Source organism: Ipomoea triloba, chromosome 11, assembly GCF_003576645.1.
Source record: "Ipomoea triloba cultivar NCNSP0323 chromosome 11, ASM357664v1".
Lineage (NCBI taxonomy): Eukaryota > Viridiplantae > Streptophyta > Magnoliopsida > Solanales > Convolvulaceae > Ipomoea > Ipomoea triloba.
In genome coordinates this window covers 9,686,083-9,700,934 of record NC_044926.1, presented here as the reverse complement: position 1 = coordinate 9,700,934, position 14,852 = coordinate 9,686,083, and the positions used below count along the sequence as shown (strand labels likewise).

Genomic DNA, 14,852 nt, shown 5'->3' with positions numbered 1-14,852 from the left:
AAAAAAAAAAAAAAAAAAAAAAAAGAGAAAAAAAAAAAACCAAAAAATTGACACTTATTGCCCCTTAGCTAGTCACGGAAGTATAATGAATTTCTGAGTTGTTAACGTTTTCACGTTTACTTGTTTGATTGATATCAAAGGGATTATTGATTATTAAATTAAAAAACAAATATAATGACAAACTTATTAATTTACAAATTCTTTAAATCTATGCACTTTTCTAGTAGTTACTGATGTTAACTTCTTGCTTTAATTTCATGAAAATGACTCATCTAAGGATTACAATTACTACTCCGTATTTTAATGTCCATTTATAAATTAAAGTAGAAGCAACGTAACAACAAAGAAAATTTAAATATATTATATTTGTAATTGTGACTTTGTGAGATCAAAATGACGTTTTTAAAATAAAAATATAAGAAGAAAAGATGCAATATTTTTTTTTGTCACGCCACGAAATATCTTGAGCATGTTCTAATTGTAAGAGACACTTTTAAGACCGTATCATTCTCAGACTAATCCTTGTTCGCACTAGCTCGGCTCAATTAAGGACATATTACTGGCCAAATTATTTTTTCCATACAAAAAGGAGTTCAAAATCATCTCTCAAGGGACAAGAATGTACGACCATTCACACCAATCAGGTTGAAAAGTTGCAATATTTGAATTTGCTAAAAAAAAATAAAACTTTTTAAAAGAGGTGGTTGCCAGCATTGACGTGTTCAAATTTTGATAATGCTTTCCTTCGTCACTCTTTGATCTACTATTTATTGTAAAATATAATAAAGGGATTTAAGAGACCTCAGTTTTTTTTGTTTTTTTTTTTTTTAAAAAAAAAATTTTTTATAAATATTTTAAGAAAAAAAAGGAAATTATTGTAATCCATTTTTTTTGGTTAAAGCTCTGGAAGAGTTGAAAGGCTGGCAGTGATGAGAGAAAAGCGGTAAACATCGTCAGAAAATTGTTGTTTTGCGTTTTAACCTCTTCTCGTTTGTCGTGTACAGCAGTTTGTCCCTTTTTGGTTTTTGCTCCAAATCTCTGTACTGCATTATTTACAGTAATTAATTATTAATTACGTTCGGTGCCTAATTAATTATTGATTAACAATTAAAAACTATCATTTATATTTTAAACAATACATATGCCCATTATTAATTACATAAACCAGTTGTAGTACCCGCATGCAATGCACAACTAAATTAATACCCAATGATGGGATGGTTCCAGCCTCAGTGAAGGCGATATTGACTCTTTGTGTTTCATTTTGTTGAGAAAATAATTATGAACAAATACTACATTGTAACAGAGTCAATAGTACTCAAAAAAAATTAATAGCCAATGTAAATTTAAAAAGTTAATAATTAATATTGATGGAGAAAATGGATTTCTCCATAATAAAATATGAATAGAAGGTAAAATATTTACAGGAAATAAATAAGTAGAACAGGATACAAGTATATTTAACGCAAAAAATCAAAATGGTCAAAATCACAGGCGTTTTTAGGCTAAGTCAAGCTGAAATCGACTATATTTGTTGTAGGTACATGTACATAGGCTATGGCCATAGAATGAAAGAGGAAGAAGAAAGGTACATAGGAGGGAAGTTATTTAGGACTGAATGAGCTTGGGATCTCTTGTCTGATCTTTCTAAGTCTTTATATAATGTTATTTCTGTGTAGTTGCAACTTCGCCTAATATTAAGGCCACAATAACCTTTCTATTTTCTTGGCTTGACTCTTTCTTCTCTGTCTGCATCTTTCTTCATAAATAATAATAACAATAAATGCAATATTATATTATTCCATCAAATATAATTTTTAGAGTTGATTACCAATATGGTCCAAGGACCATTTCGGTCATCACGTGCACCATTTTCTCTGAAAAGTTAATTATTGAAATGATTCATTGACTATAGTAAAATTACTAATTTGGTTACGAGTTAACGGATTTCTAATGGCAAAAAAAAAACGGAGGATCAAATTAGTTAAAATTTTTAAAATTGAGGGGCTTAATTGGTCAAAAAAAATAGTCAATGATCAAATTGATAATTTCGCTATAGTTAAGAGACCATTTCGGTAATTAACTCTAATTTTTATATATGAAAGTTAAATATATTTCATAATAGATTTTCAATATAATCAAAATGAGTATTTTTGATTTGTGAAAAATATAATACTCCATAGTATACATAAGAGTTAATTCCATTTTTGGTCTTAGATTTATGGGTGACAGTCCACTTCTAGTCCTTTTTTATCGGAACATCCCCATTTGGTCTTGGTATATTATTGTGTCATGACCATTTTTGGTCATCCGTCAACAAAATCATTAAAATGTTGTTAAATACAATAACATTTCAATCTTTTTATACAAAGTAGGGTTGACCCTGCTATATTTGTATGTTTTTTTTTTGAAAAAATCTATAATTAAAGACCGAAATGCTTTTGAATTAAACGACATTTAAACTGTTTTGTTGATAAAGGATAAAAAATGATCATGCCACAATAATACTAGGACCAAATGGAAATGTTTTGATTAAAAAAAGGACTAAAAGTGAACTACCACTTATAAATCTAGGACCAAAAATGGAATTAATTCTATACGTAAAGATGAGTATTAATATAGATAATTTTGATTGAAAATAAAAAATAAGTTTTAGCAACTCATCAAACAGAGATATCATAATCAAAGAACAAATATTGCTTCTCTTTTCTTTCCTTTAGAGACAACCTTCCATTGCATTTTGATGATTTAGGGACATCCATAGACTTCCTAGGAGCTTCAGCGAATATCACAATAGGTTGTTCATTCATATTTATAGCATCTTTGTTTTCTTATTTCATAAAGGAGTTGCCTCCATACTTAGCTTCGTGATTCTTGCCCCGTTATGTTATAGGAGCGCGCTTTGAATAGGTATACATTGTTCACTATTAGTTGCTATGCTTAATGCTTAACTCTATAGTATGGACATTTCTACAAAATTTTAAAGGTTTTATGTTTAATTTCTTGGAAGATGTAAGAGAACTCAAAATGCATGCATTGGATACAAATATAAATAGCAAAACTTTGAGAAGTCTCCTCAAAATTTAAAGATAGCTCCTCGATCTTTTGCAATATAAGCAATAGTTGGCTCAATTAGTGAGCAGTGGTAAGTTCCAAAAAACTATCACTAGTACAAAAATAGCTATTTGCGTCTCTATTGTACTGATCATTTTGCCTATTTTACAACATACGCAGATTGTCCGTCTGCTGTAAAACAGACGTAGAATGTAGGCTTTTTGTGTCTGTAGATCATGACTTTCATAGATTTTTAAATATTTTTATAAACTTTTAAAGCTTAGAGGTATTCAATTCAAACTTTTAAAGAGTCTTTAAAAGTCATGTGGTATTCAATCAAGATTTTTAAAGAGTCTTTAAAGTCAGGTAAGTATTCGATTAAGATTTTTAAAGAGTCTTTAAAAGTCACGTATTCAAAAAGTTATGAATTTTTGTAGACTTTTTAATTTTAGGACTTTCGTAGACTTTTCTTTCTCAAATATAAATAGTTGATGAAATCCAATCCTTAACTCTAAGATTTCAAAATTTTTTTTCTACCAACTCTAAATGTTTTATCTCTCTAGTTAAATTATATTTTTTTCTCCCTATTTAAACTTTATAAACCTTATACCTAAATTCAATAAATTAATTTTTCTTTATTATCCTATATTTTCTTCATTCCTAAACTCTATCAATTTTTTCTACTAAACTTTACGATCTTCCTCTAAAAAATTGAAGTAATATTATTTTTACTTCATTATTTCTTGTATATTTTGATTTCTTATTTTTTTAAAGAGATTTTTATCTCTAAATTTTAAACTTTCTCTAAGAACTTTTCCATATATCACCATCATCAAATTTTACTATATGTTTCATAATATTCATATAAATACTTGTATATTTTGATTTTTTCTTTTTATGTTTATATATATATATATATATATATATATATATATATATATATATATATATATATGTATATTAAAAATATGCTACTACGAATAAGAAGAACTTTATGATATATTATAACATGTTTTGTAGGAAAGTTTTAAATAATAAGAATCAAAATGATTTAGGCCCTGTTTGGTAAATACTTAGCCTATCAACAAATTTTGGCTCATTTGATCACTACTAGTTGTTTGGTTAATAAGCTTTTTGTAACTCTAAAATACTAAAATTCAAAAAGCTACTCAAAGTAGCATTTTCAATTAGCTTTTTGACAAAAAAAAAATTTATACCAAACAGCTATCAACAAACAACCAACCCAATCAGCCAACTTTTTACAATCAACTAATGTTATTAACAAATCATACCTTCTAACCCAAACAGCCAACAGGCATTTACCAAACAAGACCTTAAAGTTTGTAAGTATGTATTAAATTTAGAATTTCAAAGACTTTTGTAGAATTTTTTAAATAAAAAAAGTTGATAAAATTTTATGAATGTTTTTTATATAGACTTTGAGTCTTACAAAGTTTTATAAAGTTTTGAACGACCCTGTGAAAGTCAATAAAAGTTTACTAAAATCTATTATTTTAAAAGTTTACGAATGTCATGATTGAATTTACCAACCTAAACAATAATTCAAACATTAACCAATTGCACACTACACCAAACTCTATTAGTACACATAATCAACTATCAATACTACTAAATTAATGAATAAACACATAATTATCAACACATCATTAAAATTAACTAAATAAGAATTCAAACATTTACAACTTCATTAAAACCAAGAAACCACATTAACCAATATGAAACCAAAGCCTGATTAAGATCCACTAAAACTAATGATAACTTCCAACACAAATTTTAAGAGTACACTGTCAATTATCCTATTTCCCAAGTCATGAAGGTCTGTAGAAGGCATCACTTTCTGCAATCTCAATAAGTTCAAAGAGATGATTCATAGTCTCATCTCAGAGTGCCTAAGAATAGTCTCTGTTAGACACCTCTCTAAATTATTGGACAAGAAGTGTGCTAAATTTATTCTATTGTCAAAAAACAAATAGATGTTCTATTTTTGTTCAACTACATAAATTCCCTCTTAACTTTCCATTAAATATGAAGTAACTTTAATAATTTAATGCAATCACAGTCTGATTTACAAAGCACAGGAGATGACAATTAGAATGTGTAAGAAGTCAGAGAGCATAAAATTGAAATACAAAAACTATGGTGGACTTTTTGCTTTTTGCAATTTGAAAGTGAATCTCAATGCATGTAATCTTTGCTGCAAAAAACACCCATTCACTACATCTTAGAATACTTAAGTGACATACCTGATCCTATACCCCTTACTCATGATAGAATAGCATGGCAAATGTAGTAAAAAGTATAAATTTTCCAGAAACAACCTCAAGTATACTCTACCACTTCTTTCCTATTAGCTGCATAAGTTAGGTGAAATAGGAAATGATTCTTCACATTTAGAAATTAGAAGTTAAAACTAGCTTTGCATATCACAACAAGATAAATAAAAGCAATATTGAAGTGCATTTACTATCAACAAATTCTTTAAGCTCAACTCCACCACTTCAAAGCTTAAGAATTGACACTTCTTCAAATCAAAGTTCAAGCTTAATCCTTCTTCAAATCCATTATTGATCCATAAATCAAATGAGGTTTGCTTTCTAAATCTTGGACCTTGATAGTAAACATAAGCTTGGTGAACTCTTTGATCTACATTCCGCTTCTCTTGAATAAGCAATGGGAGCCTTAGGTCCTTCTCATGAATCAATATGAATTGGGAGCCCTTAGATATAAATATAGGCCAATGTGGGCCTCCACTTTCAAGGACATCAACTCCTCCCGACACCCAAACTCTTGTAAAATTCTCGTTAAGGAGAGCATCATCCATTAAAGAGCACTCCTCAAATTCACCTTGTATGTTATCAACTTCAACCTCCTTTACTTCTTCTTCTTCAAATGGGTCATATTGCAAAGGTTCAATTTCCTTGCCACCATAATCTTGAATCCCAGTTTGAGTCTCAATCTTGTGTTCTTCACTTCTTCCTTATTCAAATGATTGAATTCAAGACACTCCTCAAGCACTTCATTTTCAATATTTTCCCTAACATTCTCATCTCCATCAACTTCATCTCCTTCATTAGATAAGAGCAACTCTTGTTGAACCTCTTCTTTGGACAATGAATCTTGAATGGATGCTTGAGTTGCCCTACTTTGCTGAACCTCTTCTTTGGACAATGAATCGTGTTTCGTGGAGGTTTGCAACTCATCCAATAGAGAAGACGTTTGCATTATCAAACTCATCAACTTGGACATAATCTCGAACTCTTGATCAAGGGGTTGAAATCCTTGTTGAGGTTCTTGGTAGGAGGGCTCTTGAAATTGGCACAGACGATGTTGGTAGTTAGGAGCCGATATATAGCAATTTTCGGCATCATGTGCTCCTCCACAAATGGTACACCATAAAGATTGTGGCATAGTAAATGATGGTGTACTTCTTGGAAAAGCTTCTTGACTCATGTAGGCAAGATCGAGATGTGGTTCTTGTTGTTCCATTCCTCCATATGTTTGGCTCATATTCCAATTCATTTCGTATCCATGAGGAGGAATTTGGAATGGTGGTAAGGATCCTTGAAACTCATACCCATACACATTGAAAGTCCTTCCTTGGGTTGACAAAGTACCAAACTACTCATTGATCCAGAATAAATGCACTGAGCAAGGTATCTTCATCCCAAAATTCCAAACAAGATTGAGAAATTAACACCGAGCACATAAGGCAAATAAAAAGAAAATAAAAACAGAAAAAGAAAAATGATTTTGTCCCTTAGAATAGTCATTCATTAATGTTAACTACCACAAAACAATCAAAACGACGCCAATGCAGATCAGATATGATTTAAAATTCTTCACTGAGATAAAAGCAAAAACAAGTCATAAGCCAATGCAGGCATGTACACGTCAGCGGCCGGCTTATCTTTCGGCACGACGGCGCCATAGTTGTTTGCCACGGCCTTGGCCAGATGCCACAGAACCCCTCCCACGACCACTCGAGCCCTGAGGTGGTGGTGTTGGCAGACGACCCTGTTGAGGTGTTGGAAGAAGACCACCAAGTGCCTGAAAAATGCATGCATCAAATTAATTAAATGTGACATTAATTAAATTGACTATAAATCATGCATAAAACTTGAAAGCTATATGTGATCTCTACTAGATTGCATATATAGCATGCACACTATATAAAAGGCAGAAATTAAAAGAACGGCACTTACACTTGGAGTAGGAAATGATTGAGAAACTGGCTGAGAAGCCTGCAAACAAATCACATCCATTAAGAAGTTGAACACTAATAAGCTGCATATTGAGATTAAGGAGAACAATAAATTGAGATTAAACCATAATAACAATAACAGAAAGTAAAGAAGATCAATAAAGATTTATGTGGTTTTGTGATGTGTTTAAGTTCACAAGGGAGAACCATCTCTTTTATTAATTGCGATGGTGATAAAAAATCTAAGGTTACAAATAACATATTTATATGCAATCCTAAACATGTACATGTACAAAATTGTCCATGCACACTTATCATCCTCAGTACATATAAGATATACACAGCATTGCACTAACCAAATATATGTAACGAGTGAGTCTCATGTGAGACCATCTTATTTGTAAAATGGGTTGAGTTATGATAGAAATAATGTAATACTTATACTACTAAATGTAATACTAATCACGAATAAATTATTTGTTACTTTTGAGAAATCATTATATGCAAGGTATGAATGGGGTACGTGTCTACACACAATAAAGAAAGAGATGTACCGTTTGTAGGCTTGATTCTGCAGGTGTAGCACAGTGTCCTGAACTGGAACTAGGACCAATAGGCAACAATGGAGGATGTTGCAATCCAGCCACTGTTGCAGTCCCACCTGGATTTTGCATTGGCAACAGTGTAGATGTGCTAGCTTGATGAGCAATAGATCCAGCCATATAATTTGGCACAAGCCCAATTTGAGCCGGTGGCAAATTGAAAAATTGTAGCTCCTGAGGAGATCAAAAACCAAGATATGAAAGACAATAAGAAAGATGACAGAGGAGCATTATTTCATAACAAAATAATGTATTCCCTAATTACACCCCTAAAAAACATTCATAAAAGAACAACCTCTGTAAGATTTTTCTGTATTATTATAAATATAAATGTCTTAATTATGTGGTGCAAGTTAACTAGACTTATTAAGAAATTTGGTTGAACTGAATGATTATAAGTTACTGATCTATCAAACACTATATATGCCTATATAATGCATATGTTGATGGGATAGTAGTGGATATACAGTACATGGGTTTATGCGAAGTTGAACACGAAGCTGCATATTGAGATTAGCGACAACAATAAACTATAGCAATAGCAGAAAGTAAAGAATATAAAATTTACGTAGTTGGGTAATGTCTTTGGTAATGTGCTTATTACGTTCACAGGGGAGAACTAATTCTTTTATTAATTGTGATGGTGATAGAAAATCTATGGTTACAAACAACACATTTATATGCAACCCTAAACATGTACATGCACAAAATTATGTACCCATGCACACTTATCATCCTCAGTACATTAAGATATACACAACGTAACACTATAGTAACCAAATATATACAAAGAGTGAGTCTCATGTGAGACCGTCTTATCTATGAGACGGGTCGAGTTATAATAGAAATGTAATACTGATCAGGAATAAATTGTTTGTTACTTTAAGTAAAAGTGTAATACTTTTGAGAAAAAATGTACTTCGTAATATACTTATTAATCAAAATGTAATATTTAGGGTTGAATAGTTACTTATGAGAAAAAAAATGAAATACATACTAATCAGGATAAATTGTTTAATTGTTACTTATGAGAGAAAACGTAATACTTATGACAAAAAATGTGATATTATATTTTTAATGAAAAATGTAATACATTAAAATCAAAATGTAATATTAAAAGTTGAAGAGTTATATATTATCATTGAAACGAAAACTTTAAAAAAAATAAAAAAAATAAAAAAATAAAAAAAGGAAAAAGGAATGCATTTATTGATGAGAGCATGAGATACAACTTCAATTGATGTGGCATAATAAGTAAGAATACAAGTGCACATGCAACATATCAAAAGAAAGTGCCATTTTCCATTACCCAAATACTAACAAAGACAACAATATATGCAAATACGGGATAATGGAGTTAATATCCATTTTGGTCCTCAACTATTACTATTTTACCACTATAGTCATCGACTTTCAAACTTGCTCAATTACATCCTCAATTATGTAATTTTTACTTAAAATAGTCTTGATTAGAACCATTTTGATTAACAATTGCATAGTTGAGGACGAAGTTGATCAAGTTTGTAAGTCAATGACCAAAGTGGTGAAATCCTAATAGTCAAAGGATCAAAAAGAGTATTAACTCTGGGATAAAGGTATGAATGGGGTACAAAATAAAGAAAGAGATGTACCGTTTGTAGGCTTGATTCTGGTGTAGCCCACTGTCCTGAACTGGAATGCGTAGTTGGAGGATACAAATTTGTGGAATTAGCAGGACCAACAGGCAACAATAATGGAGGATGTTGCAATCCAGCCACTGTTGCAGTCCCACCAGGATTTTGCACTGGCAACAGTGTAGATGTGCTAGCTTGATGAGCAATAGATCCAGCCATATAATTTGGCACAAACCCAATTTGACCAGGTGGCAAATTTAAAAATTGTAGCTCCTGAGGAGATCAAAAACCAAGATATGAAAGGCAATAAGAAAGATGACAGACAAGCATTATTTCATAACAAAATAATGTATTCTCTAATTACACCCCTAAAAAAAACATTCATAAAAGAACACTTGTACTGTGTAAGATTTTGCTGTATAATATATTATAAATATAAAAACTTTAATTATGTATGTGATTTAAGTTAACTAGACTTATTAAGAAATTTAGTTGAACTGAATGACTATAAGTTATTGGTCTGTCAGAAGCTATGCCTATATAATGTATATGTTGATCGATGGGATAGTATTGGATATACAGAACATATGTTTATGCGAAGTTGAACACTAAGCTGCATATTGAGATTACCAACAACAATAAACAATAACAATAGTAGAAAGTAAAGAAGATAACATTTACGTAGTTCGGTAATGTGTTTATTACGTTTACGGGAGAGAACCAATTCTTTTATTAATTGTGATATGATAGAAAATCTAAGGTTACAAACAACACATTTATATGCAATCCTAAACATGTATATGTACAAAATTACCCCTGCACACTTATCATCCTCAGTACATATAAGATATACACAACACTGTAGTAACCAAATATATACAAAGAGTGAGTATCATGTAGTGAGACCGTCTTATATGTGAAACCGATCAAATTATGATAGAAATGTAATACTTAACTCATGGTTGCAGTAAGTGCTAGGCGCTATTTAGGCGGTAGTGGAGCGCCTAACGCCTAGACGGCTATCTAAAAGACAGTGCACGTGTGTGGGTATATATATATATATATATATATATATATATATATTGAAAAAGATTAGCAAGCCCGAGCCGACCGGATTAACTCGATCGAAATGGACGAATTAAATCAGTCGAGTTAGGCGCTAGACGGCTACCTAGGCGGCTGAGTGGGCCGAATTAGGCGCTAGGCGGGCGCCTAGGAGGGAAATCGCCACGGTCTAGGAGCGTCTAGACCAATTTTTGCAACAGTACTTATACTAGTAAATATAATACTAATAAGGAATAAATTGTTTGTTACTTAATGAAGTGTAATACTTTTGAGAAAAAATGTACTCCATAGTATACTTGTTAATCAAAATGTAATATTTAGGGTTGAATAATAGTTATTTCTGAGAAAAAATATAATAGTAATCATGGACAAATTGTTACTTATGAAAGAAAGTGTAATACTTATGACAAAAAATGTGATACTTTTAATGAAAAATATAATACTTTTAAATCAAAATGTAATATTAAGAGTTGAACAGTTATATACTGTCACTAAAACTTGAAAAAAAAAAAAAAAAGTAATGCAAGTGTACATGCAACATTCTACACACAATAAAGAAAGAGATGTACCGTTTGAAGACTTGATTCTGGTGTAGCATACTGTCCTGAACTGGAACTAGGACCAACAGACAACAATGGAGGATGTTGCAATCCAGTGACTGTTGCAGTCCCAGCACCAGGGTTTTGCATTGGCAACAGTGTAGATGTGCTAGTTTGATGAGCCATAGATCCAGCCATATAATTTGGCACAAACCCAATTTGATGAGCCGGTGGCAAAGTTAAAAATTGTAGCTCCTGAGGAGACCAAAAACCAAGATATGAAAGACAATAATAAGAAAGATGACAGACAAGAATGATTTCATAACAAAACAATGTATTTTCTAATTACACCCCTAAAAAAAATTTATAAAAGAACACATGTACTGTGTAAGATTTTGCTGTATATTATATTATAAATATAAAGACCTTAATTATGTTGTGCAAGTTAACTAGATTTATTAAGAAATTTGGTTGAACTGAATGATTATAAGTTAGTTATTGGTCTATCAAACACTATGCCTATATAATATAAGAGTATGGCTGAAATGATAATACTTTATTGATTATAATCAAAATATAAAGAGATACAACATAGACAGTCTAGGAAGAGGTTACATATTAATTAGGATGTAGGAACAATAAAAGACTTATTCTACAACAAATAAATATAACTGCTAAACTGTACTAATATAATTAATCTGTAATATATAAAGCATATATTGATAGGATACTAGATATATAGTATATAGGTTTATGGTACTTTGCCCGGGATAATTTCAAATACACCCTTTAAAGTTTCGAGTCAAATGTGGGGCAAAATGTATCTAATCTTTCCGCTGCAATTCTATAGCTCAAGAGGCAACACAACTAACAAGGTATCAACTATAGCAGGAGGTATTTTAATCTCTAATATTGCTTCCGCGGTTAGGAGTTTAGATTTCTGGTAATAAAAATTTTATACAATTCACATTAGATTCTATTTATATCTAACCGTATGAACAACTTATGCAAAACATTAAACAACTTATTTACATGTGGATGACCATATGAAACACCAAACTAAGTAATTAAAAGCAAGTGAAATTAAAGGAATGCTAAAGTCTAGCTCACTAGGACTTCACTTCCACGGAAGATAATGAATTCATAGATTCTCTCACTTCCAGCATACTCTTGTCCATCCAATCTTCTCCCTTCGGTTCCAAAGCATTTCACTGCAGTTGGTACAAATTACCACAAGGCATAAGTCTTAAAATATTTCCTAAGCTATGAATTCAGAGAATTAAAAAAAACAAACAAAAGTATTATCACACTGCACATATATATTGTAGAACTTAAGCAAAAGCAAGAAAACACCCAAATGGAGAAATTGCAAAAAAGTTTCATATTCCCTAATACAATCTAAAGGTGGAGAGGTCATACAATGAGTTCTATAATTACTAAAGGATTTAAATCCAATAGTAAGATAGTGCTATATATCTCATAATAATGAGTATCAATTCTCATAGTATAGTACAAAAGTCACCAGCCAAATGCCACATAAATAATGTTCAATCTTCATATTTACATTCACATGCAACTAAACCCTCAATAACCAATCTTGTACAATTTGAAACAAATTAATGAGACAACTTGCAACCCTTTAAATTATGAACCAAATGATATGTAATGATAACATTCATATAAAATTATCTAGTCAATATTTACCACCAAAAATTGCACTTCATGGACATATACTTTGTATACATTGTTATAATCTTAGCTTCTAAACTACGAAATGAATCAGAATCAAATAAGAAAAAATTACATTTTTGATACTCTAATTGTTTCCAGGTTACAAATGTAGTTCCTATATTTCAATTGTTGTAAATCTTGTCTTTCAATTTTTGACTTAACTGAAAATATAGTTCATGTCTTTGAATTGTTGTAAATCTAGTCATTGTCTTTCAGCAATACACTAATTGTTGTAAATCAAGTCATTGTCTTTCATCAACATTAGTTATGCTAAATGAATAACAGGATTTAAAACAATTGAAAGACATGGACTAAATTTACAAATAGATCAATAATTTAATTACTAGATTTACAACAATTGAAATGTTTGAACTACATTTGAACACTAGAGGAACTATAAGTGTGATTTTCTAATCAAACAAATATCAAACAACAACACATACAGAAAAGGAAAAAGGAAAAAATTAATGAAAATTAATTCTAGTATTTGTCTTTCCATTTATTTAATTTAAGTATTTTCATTGTTGACATAGTGGTAAATCTAGTCCTGCCTTTTGTAAATATAGTCTTTGTGGTTAAAAAAAATGTTCATTACTGTAAATAAAAAACTAGATTTACAACAATTGAGAAATAGAAACTAGATCTACAAATAGATCAACAAATGAAGAATTTGGTTTACAACAATTAAAATATATGGACTAGATTTACGTACAAATAGAGCAACAAATACTATTTATGCCCAATTCATAAGATGAACATATCTTGGGAACCATTTGAGCAACAGGAATCAAAATGTAAACACTACTAAAACAACAAAGATAAGCAAAAAAAGTAACATACCGATAATGAAAATTTAAAAAAAAAAAAACAAACAAACAAACAAACAAACAAAAAAAAAAAAAAACAACAACAACAACAAAGATAAGCAAAACAAGTAACATACTGATAATGAAAATTTAAAAAAAATAAATAAATAATGTATTCTTGGAAACAGAATTCAAGAGTGTAAAAACCATCAGTGAGGGCAATCATGAATTCGGGAGAGTCCACACGGGAGACATATCCTTGATATCGTGCTCCACATCTCGTCAACAAATTAACCAAACTTCCCCTTCCCGCATCTATGGCAGCCATCGTTGCGATCACCGCCTCCTCCATTAGTGTTTGAGGTGGTTTTGTGTTTTTGGCAAGTTTGCTCTTACAAATGCACTTGCAAAATGATATATTGCATTTCTTATCACTAGGTATATGTGTACTGTCTTATTTGATTGTACAACATAAAATCCGTAATGTTTCTAATTACTTTATTTAATTTTGAAAATTTTTAAAAAATTATTGCAATCCATATTCATCATTGTCTTTATATGTTAATAAAATAATGACATGTATGTTTTGGTCATTGGATGACTTACCTTAAAAAAAAAAAAAAAAAGAGGTTTAAATTTATTACTCTAAAAATATTAATTTGGAAGCAGAAATTACTATATATTGTGAAATACGTTATAAAGGTAAGGATGGTTGGTATAATAATTAATTATTTTCATCCCAAACAACGTTATGTGTATTAATATCTTTGTTTTTTTTTTTTTTTGTGGGGTCAAATCTTTTACAATCTAACAAAATATTACATAATTAATTCATTGTCGGGTATTGCATTCAAAAGTAATCAATAAATATAAAATACTTGTGATACTTACAAATGAATGAGATTTTACGTTTCTGATCACCAGGTATGTGTACTTGTGCCAATGACCTTGTGGTCTAGTAGGCCAGTGGCTCTCCCATATGGAAGGTTATAAGTTCAAGTCCCAGTGGAGGTAGTATTAACTATTTGTGCTTTAATAGGTTGATAAAATAGTTATAAACAAGTATTACAGTATCACAGTGTCAGTAATACTAAAAAAAAAGTAAAATATTTAATAAAAATTTTGGTACAAATAGTTTATATTTTTATCATGTCCCGTTATTCGACATGTGCACGTAAGTAAATTTGTATCTTAATTACATTGCCAATTTAATCTGTATG

At 30.5% G+C, this 14,852-nt stretch overlaps 1 protein-coding gene across 1 annotated transcript; it reads right to left on the bottom strand.

Moving 5' to 3' along the window:
* Positions 1-6,978: 6,978 nt before the first annotated feature.
* LOC115995881 (protein decapping 5-like) lies at positions 6,979-13,960 on the bottom strand. The gene is made up of 7 exons (XM_031235027.1): positions 13,840-13,960; positions 12,206-12,306; positions 11,126-11,350; positions 9,510-9,764; positions 7,831-8,052; positions 7,278-7,316; positions 6,979-7,122 (listed from the first exon to the last, which is right to left on the bottom strand). The coding sequence occupies exons 1-7, from the start codon at positions 13,958-13,960 to the stop codon at positions 6,979-6,981; spliced, it is 1,107 nt and encodes a 368-aa protein (XP_031090887.1).
* Between the last annotated feature and the right edge of the window lie 892 nt (positions 13,961-14,852).

What these genes read in the sequence shown, in the direction of transcription:
- LOC115995881 (XM_031235027.1), bottom strand. Translation starts at nt 13,960, where the DNA reads ATGGCTGCCATAGATGCGGGAAGGGGAAGTTTGGTTAATTTGTTGACG. An exon ending in CAGAATCAAGTCTTCAAACG is followed by an intron (nt 9,765 to 11,125) that starts GTACATCTCTTT and finishes TGATCTCCTCAG; the next exon opens with GAGCTACAATTTTTAAATTT. An exon ending in CAGAATCAAGCCTACAAACG is followed by an intron (nt 8,053 to 9,509) that starts GTACATCTCTTT and finishes TGATCTCCTCAG; the next exon opens with GAGCTACAATTTTTCAATTT.